At 41.8% G+C, this 19,697-nt stretch overlaps 1 protein-coding gene across 4 annotated transcripts in view; it reads left to right on the forward strand.

Moving 5' to 3' along the window:
* Window positions 1–19,697, forward strand: part of MAB21L3 (mab-21 like 3) — a 48,668-nt gene that overhangs the window by 5,264 nt on the left and 23,707 nt on the right. Inside the window, exons 2-6 of one of the 4 annotated variants that reach the window (XM_085572107.1) lie at window positions 8,125–8,233; window positions 12,441–12,581; window positions 12,669–12,965; window positions 14,656–14,727; window positions 17,084–17,375. In XM_085572107.1, the coding sequence (XP_085428233.1) occupies window positions 8,186–8,233; window positions 12,441–12,581; window positions 12,669–12,965; window positions 14,656–14,727; window positions 17,084–17,375 (850 nt within the window). In that variant the 5' untranslated portion in view covers window positions 8,125–8,185. The remainder of the gene's footprint in view (window positions 1–8,124; window positions 8,234–12,440; window positions 12,582–12,668; window positions 12,966–14,655; window positions 14,728–17,083; window positions 17,376–19,697) is intronic. The other 3 variants (XM_085572109.1, XM_085572114.1, XM_085572116.1) reach the window with 3 other exon arrangements.

The following is a 19,697-nucleotide window of genomic DNA, read 5'->3' on the forward strand; positions in this document are numbered from 1 at the left end:
GCAGAAGAAAATTGACAAGGTGGAAAGCAGGTCATTTTGGAAAGGCAGTGCTACAAAGCGCCTGGGAAACTGGGACTGTCAGTACTAATCAATATATTCCACCATATCTATCACAAATCATTTCTAACAAAAACTGGCACCAGTGGAATGTGAGAATCAATTTACTACTGGCTTCAGTTGTGCTGATTGATGTTGAAAGACTGGAAACACTTTGGGGGGTTTAGCATAGTGAAATGTCTGTGGTGGTGTTACTAACATGTACTGGGGGAGTTCCCATAAGCTCCAGTTGTCCCTTAAACACCCCTTCTTAAAGTGGATGCAAATGCACAAGGCCATAGTCCCTGTCCTCAGTGCTCCTGCCAAAACATTTCGTCAGGGAATGGCAAAATTTGAGCATTTGTCTTCATTACCTGGCAATGAGGTGATAAATAGCTTGACTGCATTTCCTGTCCCCTGTCCAGTGGCAAAGAAAATATTGTCAGAATCTGGAAAAAGTGACTGTAGGGGAATAGGGATCAGTGCTCTGTTCTAAGCTGCCGTTTCACTGTTTCCTCTGCCAACCCTTGCTTTGTTAGAGAGCAGTTCATGGAGTCCCTGGGTAGCAGAAACTGAGTAACCCTGTCCTCCTGTGAATGCTGTTCTTCCCTCCTGCACCAAACTGTTTCTCTCGTACCAGGTGGCTGGTAGCATTATTCACCTCATTTTCCATTTGAAGCACATCTGCTCGTTTCCCTCCCTCCATGAAAACCCAAGGAGCAGAGAGATGGCTTGCTCCTTCATGCAGGAGCCTGGCCAAGCAACTTGCTCTGCATATTCCCTGTGGTTTTATTCCATGATTGTTTCTCCTCCCCCACTCTGGTTTTCAGTGCCCTTAATCTGCATTTAACTAGTTCTAGCCCTGGATATCTGTCCCGTGGCCTGTCACCGCCTGGAGCAGATACAGCACAAACGATTGACCCTCTCCCTTTGGCAGTTTGGTTTTGGTTGCACAAAACAGCCAATAAAGGGGAAAGGGCTGGGCAGCTGATTATGGGAATTAGCTTGATGCTGTGTAGTTTTATGGGTCTGAGATAAAGGAGGAAATGTTTGCTTGAGAATGAAATTGCTTTCTCTCTTTATTTCTCCTGCTACCTGCTTTTCAGATGACAAATTTTCAGAAGTTATGGACTAAAAGAATCCATATGTATTAGCCAGACATAGCTTGGGCTGGAGGCTGTTAGCTCATCTTCCAGTGACTGAAGCTGGAGTGTGTAGCTATTCAGGTCATTATGTGATCTGTCTAGAAACTCTGAAAAGACTTGACTGAAGCCTCTGTAGAGATTCTGACAAGGCTTGTTCTCACTAGTTGGCTGATTATCTTGGTCTGCTTTGTGGTACATATATCATACTTCTGATAAAAACCAAATTATTTCTCGCTTCTGCTGGTGCTCTCATTGTACAGTAATTGTTCCCACATGGCAATTGTTTCCCTCTGGGCCCATGCATTGCAGAGTCCCAGTGACTCTCCTCCCCTGCTTTCTTCCCATACAAAGCATGTAGCTGTCTGGGCCTTCCCCTGTGTTTTTCTTGAGACACTTCTACAGGTATATTGGCAAAATCTTCCTTTAATCCCTACTGCTTCTTCAACTTCTCCTTTCCATCCTCTCCACAGTGCCACGTTAGCCCTGGGACACAACACCATGTCCAAGTTGACATATCCTAAGGATCACCTGGGAAGTCTGGGATCTTTGACCTTTGTGTGTAGTAGGGTGGCAAGCTGTGGAGTTTGATCAGACAGCTTTGATAGTGGGTTGGCACTGCTGCTAACCAAGATCATACAGAAACACATCTGCTTTTCATGTGGTTCTGACAGAATGTGATTATCAGCTGTCCTCACTCTGTTGGGGGCTTTTTGTGGGTTTTGTTTGTTTTGGGTGGGAGGGGATGGGGTTTTTTGCTTCATTATTGTTGGGGTTTTTCTGAGGTTTTCTTTGTTTAGTTTAGCTTTTTTTTTTAAATCTCGCTCTCTTTCCACACAAGTATTTATTCCAGCACTCTAAAATAGCTCCTGAGGGCCAGGCTTTTTTGGGCCTGGAGGCCCTTCTCAGTTTCCTTGCTCAAGCAGGCCTGTTTGTTCTGCAGTAATTGTATTTTGATAAAGAAAAGGCAATAGATCTTAGGGGTGTGTACCTGTCATTGGCCTATGATATATGAGACCTAGTTTCTAGCTCTGGCTCCACTGAACTCTTGTACATTTTTTATTAGTCAGTGACTGAATGAAGCACATAAACAGCGTTGCCAGTCTGAGTCTTCTTTCTCCCAAGTGAGTTTGTGTTGGAGTGACTGTTCTCACTTAGCACTGGTAATTTACTCAATGTACTTCAAACTGCTGTGGACTGAAGCAATAAGTTCTGAATCGGGTCAATTTGGACACAGCAGCAAAGTGTAAAAATAATACAAACTAACATTGTGCTCTGAGAGCAGTCACGAAAAAAATACCAGCTCCTGGAAATGCAGTGAATCGAGTCTCATTCAGCCCCTCTTGTTGACAGAGCATCATTGCAAGCATGCTTCTTGGTTTGGCTCTTTTAAATCTTGGACTTGGTTTCTCTGTCCCAAGTTACTGTGCCCCTAAATTTAAAATGCTTTTTTTTGACACCTGAAAATAAGCAGCAAACCTGTGCTGACATCAAAAGTGAGGCAGCTTTTTCTCACCTGAAAAGACTTCCAGTGCTAAAAGTTTTCCCAGTTGCACTGTGCTCTGCCAAACATGTTTCTTCCAGATGCTGTTTTTCTAATCATGTGTTTAAATCAGTGGTATCAAGTATTTCCTTTTCAGCATGCAAGCTATTTACCTAGGCATATAATAAAGATGCTGGAAGGCTGTCATTTTTGTGGATGTTGGCTGCAGGTAGGTTTTCAAGATGGTGGGACATCCTGATTGAAACAGTAAAACCGTAGTTGTAGTTTAGTGATGGATAAAACATAGAGGAAAATTATCCTTAGAAATGGTCTAGTGGAATATTTTATGTTTAAATTATGATGCATTGAAATTACATTCTTTCAGTGAACTTTCAGAGGATAGTACAAGGATTCAGAACTCAAATTGCCAGTTTTCCTGTCCCACATCTCAGTAAACTCTCCTGGAAGCCTCAGAGCTGATGCAGCCAGACTCCCAGCTTCCTGCCTCTCCTGCCGTCTTCTGAACTAACCATTTTAAACTTGGAAATTTCCAGACCCTGAACACATCACCACACTGTGTCCCAGCGATGTTGGCAATATTAGAAGCACTGCTGTGTGATTTATATTTGCTGCCCAGTGGCTTGATGCTTAATAGCAGCTGCAAAATGGACTGGATTCTGATGAATTTCCTAGTTGAGGCTGATCAGTAGTGGGTAGCAGCATTAGAATCTCAGCATTTTTCAGAATTTCCCACATGCTCAGTTGGTGATCACTCTCTTTGGAAATACTACACTGCAGCCTGAAAACATTCAGGTTGTAAATAATTTGGGGTTTCAAATCTCTTCCCAGATTAAGAGAACTCATTTCTACTGTGTTTTTCTGACGTGTCTGGTATGACCACAAATGGAAAAAAGATATCAGGTTTTATAAATGACTGGACCTGATCCAATCCTGTGCTTAGTTTGGAAAGGATGTAAACCTTTAACTTGCATGATATGAAGTGCAGGTCCAAGGCTAATGTGAGAATGTGTGGCAATGAGAACAAGCAGCAGAAGCATTCGGAGCATTTTTGAGCGTGACAAGTATTGATTGGTAATGGGAGGGAATGAGTGGAGAAGCATTTCAATTTGGCACCCATATGTGATTCTGGTGCTGTCACAGTGAATTAGCAGGACTTTCTTTTCCCTCTAGTCCATCCCATGCTTTTGTCATTGAAGTATCCCCTTTGCTCATATCAACTTGTTTAAAGACAAAGTGGAAAAAACCCAAATAAATTCCCAGAACTTTTGCCCCCAAAAAGCCTGATTATGTTATGCTGCTATCCTCTGAATGGAGGCTGAACAGTACTAACGACTGTCACAGCATGGATGTTATAGGGGATTCAAGCTACAATTACTCATTTTGCACAGTCACTTAATCCACTAATGGGGAGAAATGGGACAACAGTTTAAGAAGGCAAGAGAACTGTCAGAGATTATTAAATCTGTTGGGATCATTTGGTTTAGTGGTCTGTCTTGACCCAAGTACATGGTTCAGCTAATGCAACAGACTTAATGCCTCCGGTAATTAGAGCAAGAAGAGATGGGTCATCATTAGCAACTAGAAATTCAGGGTTGTATTTCATCTGGAAGGCAGCATTTTCAACAGGGCTTATTTGTTGCCACTGCAGATCATCTGTGAGTCACAAGTGGTACATTGGTCTGACTCATTTGTGTGATTTAGCAGAGGCTTTTTAATACATGCTCACTGTTCCGTATGAATAGTTTTTCTAAATAGTTGCCCAACAGAAAAAGACACAATATTGGACAACCCTGTGCAGTTAAGACTGCTGCTCTTATTTACAAGATGTTGGTGATTTCTTTATTGTTGTGCAATTCACAGTTCATATTACTTTTGATTGTAGGTTTGAAATGTCTTTGTCATATCTGTGAAACTGAAGAGTGAAGAAAGGAAAGCCAAGCAAGCATAGAAAGCATCAGTAATTGGCATCTTCACAACATACAAGAGCCAATCTAATACCATTCAAGGCATATATTCACAGAATACTTTCACAAGCATTTCACAGATCCAAAATCATATTCAGTCCCGCATATTGCCAACAGCATGAATGAAAATTATATACCACAGATTCAGTGTTTTTGCAGATACTAGGAAATTTCTAAATCCTCTTCAGAGTACTGCTACGTAAATGAAGATGCAGGTACAAAGGAAATTATCCACAATCTGAACTTCATTATAAGGTACTATAAAATGGGAACTGAAATAATACAAATGGGGTGATGTAATATAGCTGAGTCATTTCATATGATCTTATGCAGATCAGCAGACAGGGAACTGTGATTTGAGAAGACCAAAGTATTTGAAGTGTGGCTTGAAAATGCTTGAGAGAAACTGTATAAATCAATGGATGCTCATCAAGCAGAATTTGGGTGTCTGTGGTTGGCTAATTAGATATGTGATGCTAAAAACCTCATCAAAGACACCATCAAAGAGGGAAGGAAGGTTGCAGGGCTTCAGCAAGAACTGTCTGGAGAAAATTGTCTCTCAAAAATATGCCCAGACCCTAGTGAGGGCCTAAGCCACTTCTAACAATCACTAGAAAAGAAAGAGGATTCAGAGGTGTCAAAAAGATAGCCATTCTCAGTGTGGATGGGAATCTCCTTAGAAACAAGTATACTTAGGAGTTTAATTTGCCAATTTAATCAAGCTCAAAAGCTCTCAGTAGTGCTTATGTCCATGATATCTGATGGATTGTGAGCTAACTAGAACTGAAGAGTGGTTTTGTCTTCACATGGTTGCCTGGCTTTAGCAGAGTGGTTTTTATCTCCATGAAGCTGTTGTGAGCTTTTTCACAAAAGAATGGGTCATCTGGTCCCACCTCTCTGCTCAAGCAGGGTCATCCCAGAGCACATGGCACAGGATTGCATACAGACAACTGCATACAGTTCTGGAATATTTCCAGTGAGGGAGATTCCACAAACTCTCTGGGCAACCTGTTCCAGTGCTTGATCAGCCTCACATTTAAGAAGTTCTTTCTCATATTCAGGTGGAACTTCCTGTGCATCTGTTTCTTCCCATTGTCTCTTGTCCTGATGCTTGAAACCACTGAGAAGAACCTGGCTTCATCCTCTTGATGACCTCTTTCTTTCCTTCTGTGCTCCTTGAAGAGCGAGGAAAAAGGAATAGCCATTTTTCACTCCCTCTTGCTGGTGTGCCTGGGGAGTTAAGTTGTTGTAGGCTCAGGGGAAATATTTTCTTATGAGATTGTATTTATCAACTGTTGGAGCTTGGATCCATTTCCAATTTTCTCCACCTTTATCTTACTTTATACAAGCAGAAGGTGCCTGAGAAGGACCCATCTGATGGAGGTTTCTCTGCAGTATCACTGCATCAGCTCAGTAGACCTCACTGGAGAAGACTGGATTCTTCCCACTTTGTGTCTGCATCCTCTTTTATCTATGCAGATGTTCTGATTTCTGCTCTGTCCTTTCTCTTTACTCTTTCCTTCTGATGCAGGCTTTTCTCACAGTAACATTCCCTCTTCACACATGGCCTCTGCCTCTACTTTTCTGCTGCATTCTGTGCTATCTGCTCCTCATGTGACAAACACAAGTTCTTGTGAGGTCAAGACTGTCTGCTGCCTTTGATACCACTCTAATCTGTATTTTGCTGGTGGTGTAAAGGTCTTTATCAGTTGTAGTATTTACTGTAGCCGATTAGTAGCATAATATGTGCTACTTACAAGATGGAAATGATGGATTATAATATTAAGGATTATGAACATAAGGTGTGTTATTATATAAAAGACAAATGACCAAAACCACTTCATCTCTCTGCCAGCACTATGTCTCTGGACAGCTGTCACGAGGAGAGACCTTACAGGTGCAAGAAAGAGAGACCCTTAATCTCTCCTTGCTTCATAATACATGTCTGAGGGTCTGAGTATTAAAGTAATGTCGGGTGGTGTCAAGAGTGTTAAGGAAGTTGTCTGCTATATGTGCAGCTGACTGACTGAGGGAGCACCAGGGACTTAATGTTTTAGGGGCATGCTTTTAATGCTCTCTTGTACATTCTGCTTGGATATAATCCCATTCAACCAATCCCTACAAATTCTGTTCCAACCTGTTATTTCACTTGCCTTCTTTCAGACCCTGCCTTTTATCTGGCTTTCCTAGCAGAGCTCACATAAACTGCTGTCCCCTCAGAGGAAAGAGAGCCAGTGAATCCTGAAGTGAGCAAAAATATGGTATGAGTCCCTAGACATTGGGGAATCGAGAAAATCTTTTTCAGTGCCCAACTCTAGTGGAAGCTGGTTTGGGAAGTAAATACCTACACATCTTTGTGAAGGAATCTTCAAGTCAGTAAGAAGACAGTGGCAGCTGTCTGTCAGAGAAAGGTTTGCTTTGTAGGTGCTAGGGAAGCAGATGTCTTGCAGGTATTTGTGCTCCAATTAATTACTTAAATTAATGTATTTCATATTTGACGTAATGAAGGACGTAATGAAGGATAACTAGCAACAACAGTACCTCTCCTGAGGTAGCACCCAGTGCCCACCCATGTGCTGCCTTTTGCCAGCTGCTGCAGAGGCAGTAAATCTTACCCAAAAGTGGAGTGTGCCTTCCTTAATAAGGAAGAAATGCTTAGCAGCATGGGGTCTCATGTCTATACTCTGTCTCTCCCTTCTATGTGCTGATGTACCCTTCTTTTTAAAAGCCACCAAGCTTCATTGGATCAATGAGGCCTGATCAATTGTTTTTGCCTCTGAATCATCCATATGGGGTTGTTAGCTGAGCTGCTGGCAGAAAACGAGAGGCAGCTTTCTGTCTGTTTACTGTAAAGAAAGAGAAGCAGGCTACAGGAGGGGACAAGCTGCACAATATTTACTGTCAATACAGCCAGAGAGAGAGGGGAGATATAAGGAGAGGGGAGAAGAGGGGAGCAGGGGTTGCAGACTGCAACCCCAGTGAATGATATGAGTGTAAAAATACCCATATGTTTTCAGATGGAAAGAGAATGGATTAGTCAACAAGGAATAACTTGTTGAGAGCATTTAAGAAAGGGTGTAGTGAGGCAGGGGCGTACTAGTGGCATGCAGATTAATAATGCTGTGCATGTATGTACTGAAGCTGCACTGCAATCTGAAAAGCACTTCCAGATCTGCCCTGAGACAGAGCAGTTGCTGGGATTTTTTTGTGTATGCCTGCATGCAAGATCCACCATTTAAAAGTAATAAGATTAATAATAACAATTGAAGGTAGAGAATAATATTTGGAGCTAGTTTTCTGAATGAGCTGGAAGTCACCATTGTAGCTCAGAGCAGAAAAAGAAAATTATTAAAAATAGGCATGCTTCCTTGCTTCTCTCTTCTCTTACTCACCCACAGCACAGAAGTGTTAGGTGAACTGAGCTTCACAGGGCAAGAAGGCTCTGAGCAGCTCTCTCTGAGTGTTCCTCTACTTCCAGAGGCAGGTGAACAAGTGAAGAGTGAATTCACACTTTAAAGAGCAGCGAAGACCATCTTGCCATGAAGCCGTTCACAGATGAAGATGTAGAAATCTACATCCAGAGCAAGGTAAGACTTTATCTGACCAGATTTTCTGTCTCCCACACTAGGTGTTGATTCTGAAGGGTGCCAAATTTGACACTTAGTTGCTCGCCTGCTGTCTTCATTTCTGAGACAAGATTGGGTGAAGTTTCATGAGAACTGTATTTCTAATGAGATTTCTAGGTTTCTGTTGTAGAATCTTATCTGCTGGTAGCCTAATTTTTCAAGGTGTTTGTCCTCTTCTTCTAGGTGTCCTGAATTTTTGTTCCTAATCTGGAATTCCAGATGTGAGACTAGCTGTAATTGACAGCATTTAAATCTAAGGAAATGTCCTTGCCTCTCTCCCTGTCTGGTGGTCTTGGCTTGACCAAAACAAGACCAACACCAGCCAGGTGTTGCCTCTAAAAAAGATTCATGTAGGAACTGCAGAGGCAGACCAATATTGTTAGAATTCAGTCATCAGTCTGTCACCTCAACTTAGGATACTTCTCTATATACCATGATTAAAATAACATGTCTCATTAGCATATGCAGACTGGAATCTCATTTTCTATTTTATAAGATATTCCAGCACTCAATTTTTCCCCCATTATGAAATGAAATAAAACAGAATAAAATCTTCTGTGAAACAATACTGTTTAATAAAAGTTCTAAGTGAGCCATAACATTTTTTAAAGCTGACATGTTTCATGGCAGTACTTAGCTAGATCCTGTTTTATTGTCTGCTTTCCCCAACAAAATGCAAGATACCAAAGTGACAAATAATTTCAAAATGAGAAAGTGTAAGGCTTTATCTTCTGTAAAGGATCACATATTCTAGTACAATGAAGGGGCTGGTAAGAAAGGTTTGTTTTCTCTGTGGAAATGTTTTGGTGGCAAGTAGGAAAGTTCTCCCAGAAATATACCTTCTTCAGGCATGCAGTGTTGTGCACAGGAAAATAATTCCATAAGAATCTGTTCAGTGAGCTATAACAGAGAACACTTCTCTGAAGATTTAAAAAGCAGAGCTACAAAGGAGGGAACAGAGGGAAGCCATGCACAGGAAAATGCTCATATGACAGCCATAAGTACAAGGAACAGAAGCAGGCTCTAGTTAAGTGAGACTCATAGTTGCCAATATTTTAGATTATACTAGAAGTCTGTTTTCTAGCAGCCCTCCAGCTCTGATGGATTCTTAGTTTCTGCCTGCTCCTGAGCCTCTTGTCCAACTTCAGGCAGTTCAGCTTGTCAAATGCTGCCTGTTTTTGGAAATAGGTCAACCACCTGGTGCAATGAATCTCTGTAATACCAGAGATTTCATCCTTAAGCTGCTCATCAAAGGAAAAATTTGAATGTGTATGGTATGGATGAGGCTGGGTAAATAAGGGAAACAGTTTCTAATAAATCTCAGTCCTGCTTCCTTCCCCCTTAATAAAATCATAATTGACCTTGTTATTCAAGTTTTGTGCATTTATTTTAGCACAATTCCCTGAGTTAAGACCTGGTAAGGGGAATGCCAGCGAGTCACAGAAGTGACTGTCCAGCAAATACCATACAGTGTCTTTCTTCCAATGTGTCTGTGCTGGTACTAGAAGTATCTGAGATAAATGCCTTGGCTCTTCAGACTCACCTTCTGTTTTCTGATTTTTTTACCCTCCCTTCTGTAGGAAGGTTATATTTTCCAACAGGATGATTAGGGAGCTAATTATAGTTAGTTAATTATAGTGAGCACCCTCTGTCAGTCACATGCCCATTGTTTTTTATCCCTGCTCCAGTGATGGGGAGAACACATGGAAAGAGGTGTTTAGTGGTACTCCCTCAACTGGTTTTTTTTTTTTTTAGTGTATATTATAAAGAATTCATGACAACTGCTGTAGCCTAGTCAGTAGGTGATGAAGGCAGAATTAAATGAGGCCAGGCTGTGTTGAATAGATTTTCCCTGGATACTGGAAGTGGCAAAAAATGTTTCCAGCAGGTGCCCCTTAGAGAGAGCAGAGCATGAGGAATGCATAAAGAGGGCACTCTAAGTCTCTGTTTGAGCTGACCCACTGTGTATACTTTTTATACTTTTCAGTTTTAAAAAAGTCTTTTTTTGCATAAAAGCTCTTAGACATGGACAACTTTCTCTGCCACACACCATTCACTTGTTGGAGAAACCATTAGGTATCTTGTCAAGCTTATTGGACTATTCTAAGGAGTTGTTCTGGATGAACAAAAATAAGGTGGAGAAAATAGATACAGTATAGATACAGATGGAGAAGTGCCATAAATGAAAGCTGAGATGAGGAGGTGAAAATGAACATGGGCTAAAATCTTTCAGTGTTTTTTGGGTTTTTTTTAAGTACATGTAAGTAGCTAAAACTGCTCTTAAATAAAATGGTGAATTGGAATGAGGAGGAGGGTGAATTACTAGGGAAATTAAAGGGCATTATATAAACATGAAGGACTACATGGTGTTAAGATAGTAAAGAAACAGAATGTCAAGGGTGGATGAGAGCTCAGTCAAGGGAATATGGTGCTGTTGCCTGACATATTTCCCACTTTCAAAAGCTATTCAGGCTTAGTAGAAGTACTGTTAACTTTGTTGTCTGAGGGAGGAAGGAATTCAAACTCTGCTCATGTTCAAGTTCAGTGTTAGTCAATTGCTGTTTATGGGCTAATGGATATGAGGCAGGCGCTAATCCACTTTAGTCCATTGAATGGTCCCTTTTTATGAAGAAGTGGATGTATTTGTCCTCTTCCAGGCCCTAGGGACACATTTCAACACACTTGTGTGTTTTTGGCTGATAGTAAAAGAGACTAGGGAGTTGTTTAGATGCTGAAGAAGATGCTGAGTAAACAGGACACAGGAAATTTAGAAAGCCATAGGCTGGTTTGGGTTGGAAGGCACTTTTAAAGATCATATAGTGCAGTTTCCCTGCCGTGGACTGTGACACCTTCCACTGGACAAGGGCTCAAAGCCCTGTCCAGCCTTGCCTTGAACACTTCCAGGGATGGGGTATCCACAGTTTCTCTGAGCAACCTGTGCCAGGGCTTCACCACCCTCACAGTACAGAATTTTTAACTTATGATTTTGCTTCCTTTTGGTCTTTGATAATAACAAAATATTGTAGCAATTATATTTGACTGTGGCAATTATGCTTTATCATTCACTTTAGCCGAGTGATGAACTCTGTTTCTGATTTTTTTTCTTGCCTGCAAGCAATAACATTTAGTAGAATATGGTGAGGAAAAAGAAGAATCAAGAAGAAAGCAAAAGCTGCAACTAAATTAGATGAAGCATAGGATCCAAAAATGAACAGTAAACAGTCTTAATATTTCACTCTCCATAAGTAATTCTGCTTGTATAAGTAATGACAAATATGTTCTTGAACTTTGTTAACAGCTGAATCTCCTCACTTTGGTAAATGTGTAAGGATATTTGGGAAATATTAAATGTCCTTTACTAACATGGTTCCTTCATGTTCCTCTTGTTGAATGTCCTTGTTCAGATTGTGACAGTCCCCTTGTGCTCCCTTAACTTTTAGTCATAAGTGAGGTTCAGGTTCATCTTATATTTTTCTGAGTTGTCCACTCATCACCTCAGTTGTCCCAAGACTCAGACATTTCACTGAAATAATTTTCAATAATTCATTATGCAACTACTTCTTGAATTGAAAAACTACCCTTCAAGCCACACAAACACCTAGTTCCCAATGGGGCCAGTTTTGGAAATATGCTTTCACACTGTCTAGGAGTAGAGTTTCATCTGTACTTCAGCCATAAAGAAAATATGGATACTTTCAGTGTAAAAGGTAGGCATCTAACTGATGCCACATACATCTGCCACCTGACTAATGGACAAATCTCGAAGTCTTGATGTCCTGTCAGTTCTTGGAATGGAACATATTCTGACTTTGAGAATGGCTACCATATGCAGGGGAGTAACTGGTATTCTGCATCAAATGGATAAAGACTTGAGACTGTAGAATTAGTTGGTAATAAATTTATCTGTGTAGTGAACTCCCTTCCTTCCATCCAATGGTGTTGGCATGGAAATATCAATTAATACTCAATAGTCTTGAATATTGACCCTTTGGTGTTCTCAGCTCTGTCTCATGGTAAATTGATTGCAATAGACTGGGGAACAATTTTTATTCCCAGTGCAGCACAAGCGCAAATGTTTCAGGATGCTTTAAGCTGATTTGTGTGCTTCCCACTGGAGACTAAGACTGCAATTACATCTAACATGAAGTGTCTTTTCTGGAACTGACAGGTGGAACGGCGGCATTACCTGGTTTCCAAAGCAGTGGAGGAGGTGCAGAAAATCATCCAGCAGCTGACTGCAGAAATCAGCTACAAGGCCGTGCGATTCCAGGCTATCTCCAACTCTGGCATTCACAATGAGAACATCAAGGTATGAAGAAAAACCTTAATGCACTCTCTGGCAGCCTGTAGGCAACCAGAAAGTGATTTCTCCATTATGTAAGTGTTTGTATGGCAGGTACCTCACCCAAACACCACAGACGATGTGCTGACACCACTGTGGAGTTCTACTGACTGGGTCATTGGCACTCACTCATGGACATCTCACAGCCAGAGGAGCATCCAAGAGAGATGGATAAATCAAGCAGAGCCTCTTCTTGCAGCTGCTGTGTTTACAAACAGCATCTATTGCCAGAGCTGTCAATCCACAAACAGAAGCCAAAACTCTTTGGGAGTCAGAAAGAAAAACTTATGCAGCAGTAACTTAAGAAAAAATGCTCATGCCTTCATGAGCTATGACCCATATTTTTCACAGGTAAAAAAGCTGTCAACTCACTAAAAAGGATTAAAGAAGAATTAAAAGTCCTTCTTCTGCTATGAACATTAGAAAGTTTCTTCTGAAAAATATGTTTTTTTCTTTGTCATGAATTGGAATTTCTTTTTCATTAGGAAAAAAATAATTCTTATTAGTGGGAGAATTGAAATGCCTCCCTGCTTTAGACCTTCAGACGTAAAAATAGTAATGTCCTTCCCAGCTGTGACAGAAGAAGGCTGCTTATTTCTTGTGACTCCATTACACAAAAGTAACTAGTAAAGACACAAGAAACAATCACAGCAATGGTAACTTCAGATGAAAACAATTTTTTCATCTGAACTAGTTGAAATAATAATGTCAAGCATTATACTGAACCACAGCCATTTACAGATCAAAACACAGCAAATACATAAAAGCACGAGGCAACTTTTGCAGCTCTCTGGGACTGAAAGGGAAGAAGTCTTTGTATGAAGCTGCTGGAATGGTATGGAGGTGGAGGCAAAATAAAATCACCCAGTCTGAAATGTGGCCATTACCCTGGGGACAAAGACATTCAGATTCATAGCTTTTCTGGATTTCTTGTATCCCAGAGCATGTGGTCTTGTCAGTAAGTATGGCCACAGTGATAGTGCCACATCCTGGTCCATGAGTTCCTTAGTGCCAGACTCTGCCAGGCACCTCTTGTGTGGAACAAACCTGCTTGGCTAATGAGGTCTGACAGGACCAGGGTCAGGGTAAAATTGTTGCTCCGGAAAGCAAAGTAGAACAAGACCACCAAGGCAATCTATTATGAGCAGTAACTTGATGTTATAGTATGCAGATCTGAACAAATTCTGCTTGAAAGAAATCCTCAAAATCTATTTCCTTAAAAGTGGCAGATCTGTTGTTCGTGCTTAACTGAACCCAGTGTTACAAATCTGTGGAAGTAACACTAGGAGGAACTGACTAACTGTCCTATTTGTGTGGGGCATGAAAGAATGGGTTGATGAGAAATTATTTGGTTTGGGCTGTCTACTTCGAAAGATTGAAAACTTTAATACTGTTGCTGACATACTTTAACATAGAGGAGACTTGTGTCCAGGGAAAGTCAATCTATTCATTTTTCCATGTTCAATTTTGCAACATATTTTTTTATGTCAGTTAACTCTACAGGATTTTTCAGAACTTTCAGCTTCTGGCTAAAAGGAATCAATTTAACATGGTGAGAGATCTAAATTTATTGAGAAGCCTCAAGCTCCCTTCTAAATATGAAGGGCTGAGTGGAGACTAGTTAAGAAAAGTCTTCAGGTATACAGTGTTTTCCTGTGATCCATGTAACAAAAAGTTATGCTTTATTGAAAACCTGAATTAAAATTCATATGAACAAAACAGATTATTTAATTTTTAAAAGTTCTAACTGTTTGGGTTTTTTTGTGGCCCACCATTTTTGGTGCTGTCAACTGTGCAGGGCTGATGAAAATTCAGTAAAGTTACAATGAAGAGGGGCAGACTAATCACTGGTACTGCACTGTCCAGTGGCATTGCCAAGTGTTTAATCAAGGTGGGGGAAATGGGGGGGGATTTTCCTTCAACAAACTCCAAGCATCCGGGGAAGCTTGCAGCTTTGCTCTGTGAATGAATGACCTTTGCTGTGAATGAATGATGCTTTCTCTCTGTTCTGTCCACTTGTCTTCCTTTCTGCTTCTCTCAGGATCAGCCAGCTTTACTGGCCAAGTGGTCAGCTATGCTTCGGAGGAAGCGCCCATTCCACCCATCCATCCAGGTACAAAGCCTTCCTGGTGCCTGACAATCCCTGTGCTTGCTTCCTCCTCACACACCCTCTTCTCCAAACAACTTCACCCACCACACTGATCCTCCCATGACCGATTTGTCCTCTGAACAAGAGACTTGCTTTTTTTTCCCTCTCAAAGAGTAATTATTTTCTTTCTAACCTAATATTTCTGTCTCCCTGGAACAGCCTGGCCAGGTTCACAAGAATGAGGTTATATTTAATTTGCCCAGCATACTCTAGACAGAATGTTAACACAGCAGAACTGGCCACAAGTTACACACCCAGAACTGGAGACTCTTGCCTGTGGCCTGCACACAGTGTGTGAGACCATCTTGTGACAGCATAGGTGTGGGACTGGGATTTGTTTAGGCCAAGAAGTTACCAACTGCCCAGCTTTACAGTGCTAATCCCAGCCTTGTGCATTCTGTTGTTTTCTGGTAAGCCCCAGGTGGAGGACCCTTGTGACTTGCATTTGTAGGCACTCACATAACATGTGCAGCTCTTCCCTTTGCAATTTATTGGGTGCCAGTGCATACAAGACAGCATTTTGGTATGGGGGGAAATGGTTGTTTACCCGAAAATGTGGCTGAGGCAGTGAGAGGAGTAGTAACTGCATGACAGCCATTGTATTTTTTCCTTATGGAGCCTATTACTCTGTTTCTAAACTGCCCACAGGATTTCTCAGCCCCACCAAAGCTGACATGTGCAGGTCAGTTTGATCTGCAATGTCATCCTTTCAGCATCTTCCTTTATGGTTTATATTTAACAAAAGAGCAGCATCCTCATTTATGGATCATATTTGACAAAAGAGCAGCATCCTGGTGTTTTCTTTGCTATTTCTGTGCTTCTGGCTAGCCATCTTTTGTTTTCCAAATCTCTTGCCAGGGAGCAGAGAGGACCAGCTGCTCCCTGTGAGACAGAGAGACAGGAGGTAAGCATAGCAAGGCAGCCCCTGCCCTATGGTCCTTGAGTGAGACAGATGAAAGGAGGGCAGCTGGGTCAGCCACGAGTGTAGATCATAAGGGGAGCCTGCTGATAAGTCAGGTCTGAGGTCAAGCTGCTTCCCCACTCACTGGAGCCCAGGGCTAACCTGAAATAGGGGTCCCAGACCCATGGCAGAAGGTCCAGAAAGGCTGCTTAGGGGCAAAAAAACCTGTTAGTGCCCTCAGGGCCCTGGCACCTCTGTGGTAATACTTTAAATCAGCTGAGATGAGGAAGGCTACCAGAGTGTTTTGGATTATTACAGGAGAGTGACAAGCGTGTTTCGTTCACCATGGGTGTAACCACCTCACAGCAGTGGCTGTCACTTCACATCCTGCTCATGCAGCAGCTTCACCTTACTTATGCCACTGTAAGTTAGGTTTGGTCTGCAATGTTCCTAAGCCAACATGGTAAAAATCTGAGGACTGAACACCCCTTCTGGAATCACAACTGCCAGATGCTTCCAAAGTAGCACTTGGACATGTCTGGCTATGCCCTTGGCCAGACAGATGATGTTTTGTGGTATTTGAGTCACCTCATTCTTTCCTTGCAAATACTGTCTCAGAACTGCTTTTTATTAGAAAATGGTTGTTCCCCAAGTGAGGCAAATGAACTGGCTTGCAAACAAGCCTCTTTAAGGCTTCCTTGTCCATTGGTTGCTGCCTCTACCCTTACACTGTTTCTGTCATGCTTATCAGGAAATGCAGTTCCATACATTACAGCTGGCCAAAACCTGGACTTATTTCTGGGTGTGACACTGCCTCTGTAGGCTCAGGCATGTCACTTGCCTTATGTCTGTCCCTTTAAAGGCCAGTCAAACAGAAGCACTTGAAACACTTGTGAAATGAATGGGCCATAGCCTTCTTTTGCTAATGTCTCTCATGGACTTCGAAAGAGATCAGAAAGGTGAACTTTTTGCCATAGTTATGACTAGCATTGGACTCTGGGCTTATCTCAAGTAACAATTCTGAGATAATAACTACCACTCTTTGGGTTTCCCTTGGCTGGATCTCAAAACATATTTACTTATGCCTTCCTGCTTCTTGGAAGCTGCTGGTTATTACATGTCATCAATTGCAGACTAGAAATAACAAGAAAAGGGGGAAAGCATGGCAGGTGTTGTGGCAAATTAGCCAGTGAGCTCTTATCTTCTAAGAGCTTCACATCAGACACCTTCTAAGACAATTTCCTTTTAGTCTGCATGCCTCCAAGGTAACCCTTAGACACATCCTGGCTGTGTTCAGTTAGTCCCATCATAGTTTGTCCTTCTTTTCAAAGCCCCCAGTTTTACCTAGTACTTCCTCAACCCTGTTTTCCTTATGGATCTGCCCTTGTCTCCTCTCTCCATCTCTCTGAACTCTCCTAGGTCTTAGCACCCAGCCAGTTCCTCATCACAGTTCCTCTGCGTGGCCTGACCGGCTACAGGGAATGCCAGGTACGGCACTGGCGCTATTACACCGTGAATGGAGCCAAGCTCCTCTCCTCCGTGCGGGACCCTGAGGAATTGCATCAGTGGCTGGAGGTGGAGCAGTTCTCAAAAAGCCTTCAGCAGTGGCATGAAGAGGATGTGAACATCGAAGGTGATCTGGTTCCAGCCAAAGTCCTCATTGTCTTCCGGGAGCTGGTGGAGAAGTCGATCGTCTCCTGTAACCTCTCCAGTGAGTTTCGTGGGGACAGGTGTGAGGGAAACCATCACACACGCAGAGTGTTTGGCTTGCATGGTCAGAAGCTGAGCAAAACTCTGCAAAGCCAGGAAGCCTTCAAGTGATTGAAGGATCTACACAGACCTGCATTGAAGATAGAATTCATTAGTTCTGGGGCTCTTTGTACCCAAGATGTTTCTCCTTTCTTCGGAATTTGGGTAGGGTCTGCAGCAACAACACCCTGGCAGTTCAACTGAGAGGCAGCCTATATTTTTAGAACACTTAGGAGTTTGTTTGGGAAAAAATCCTTCTCTACTACAGTACCTGCAATATATTTAAATTATTAATGAAGGTAGTATAGGAAAATTGGGTACTGGAAAGATGTGTACATCTGAGAAGAACATGTTTGAAGATATTTAAAGGGCAGATAATGCTCTGGGGAAACCTTAGTTGCCCACAGATTTCCCACAGCATCGGATGGTGGGAACTAAGTAGAAGCACTTCTACTGAAGCAAAATATTTTGGACAAGAGCTCTTTTCCCCAGTGTCCAGGCTATTCCTGTGGTGCCTCTTCCCATAGCATGGTTCCAGAATGACTTCACTCATCAGTAGCCTAATGAGTCTTCTATATTTCAGAGCAATAGAAGCTATTTCCACTGATCTGATCACACTCTGAATTGTAGTCACAGGAAAAAAAAAGTCAAGCTCTGCTAGATAATAGCATTTTTTTCAGGAAGTACTTCTTATTATAGGAATGGAAAGGTGGATAGCAATAAAATTTCACCATTGAGGCTCACAAGAAAGACCAGCTGGAACAGGCTTGCTTCTGAGGCTTTACCTATGTGAAAGTTTTTGTGTTGGGCAGCAATCACATCAAGTTTTTGAGTGAAAATTGAGTGTTGCAGGAAAGGTACTTGCAAGGACCCCAGAGAGTGGTGTTTAGGTTGATGATTCTGATGCCTTTTTTGTATGGTCCACTGGGAGGAGATGAGCTAAGATGAAGTCCAGAGAAGCAATTACCATTTTTGGTTTTTAATGTGAAGAATGGACTTCATTCATCCCACAGTATGGCTAAAGTTACAGAAAAACTGCACTTGATTTCTTTGCTTCCTTGTTTTTTAATTATTTCAACACCAGCAAAATCAGTTTTTGAGATGTCTCACTTTTCATTAGTGGAAAAATAGGTATAAACATTGCAATGCTTTTGGAAATGCTATGAACATATTTACATGCTGATACAGTGGTTGCTCTAACACATCTCAGCTGCTAGGGATCCTTGTTGGGAGCTTGGGAACACAACAATTCCTGTTTTGATGCCACACGTGGCTCAGCAGGGAAGTAGCACATAGATTTTCTGAGGTGAATGAAGTTTTGGTTGGGATGGACTCTACTCTTTGCATGGTAAGGTAATTCACCCCATGAATTGCTCCTTAGCACATGCCAGTCAAAATGAGGTGGGATAACACACTGCTCTTTAAAGGGCTTATGTTCATCTGCTCAGCCTTTCACTTCAGTGGGTTAGACAATGAACATGCAGTTGGCTCAGATGGCAGAGCTGAAGGGGCAATGATCCTGCCAGAGTGACTGGGACAGAAACTTCTTCCATGAACTCAGCTGGACCAACAGGAAACATTCCACAAAGTCCATTAGTTGCAGCTTGTTTTCCTTTCTGTACTCTTAGATCATGTTGTTCCTGGAGACGAGCCACTCTTCTTTAACACTGAGGAAACTTCTTTCCTCCCAATCCCCTTGGAACTAACTCTCCTTAACACTCAGCACCTGCAGTGATGTAGCAGTTAGCCTTTTCTGTGTGACTGCTCTACACAACAGACCATAAATTCTGGTATTGTCTCCTGTGCAAGTGCATCTCCAGAAATAAACTTTACAGATAGCCCACAAAATATTCTGAATGCCTGGCAGTGGTAAGTGTGATCTGGCGTGGGTCTGATCTTAGGTTCTCTGAAGGAAGAAGAACATCTTTAGATAGGAAGTGTTCATCTGGTCCTCTCCAATCTGCAGTGATCTCCTTGTAGTATACCATTAGAAATGTTAAGTTGCACCACTTATCTAGCTTTATTTTTAAGAACCTGATCCTAGGATTTAAGAGGACCCACAAAGAAAACAAAAAAGCATTATAATTGAGTGTAAAGTTAAGAACATTGTTCTTCCATCTTCCTGTTCTCCTTCCCCAGGATAGACTTCTATAGATTTAGGCTTTTCTTACAGTCTTCATGTGTTATTGAGGAGATGGTGTTAAGACAGAGCAATAGAGCTGCAAGGTCCTAGACAGCCTCTTGCTTGACTTGTAGAAAAGGACCTTTTTATCTATATTTTCTT

Source organism: Lonchura striata, chromosome 1 (genome assembly GCF_050655825.1).
Source record: "Lonchura striata isolate lonStrDom1 chromosome 1, ASM5065582v1, whole genome shotgun sequence".
Lineage (NCBI taxonomy): Eukaryota > Metazoa > Chordata > Aves > Passeriformes > Estrildidae > Lonchura > Lonchura striata.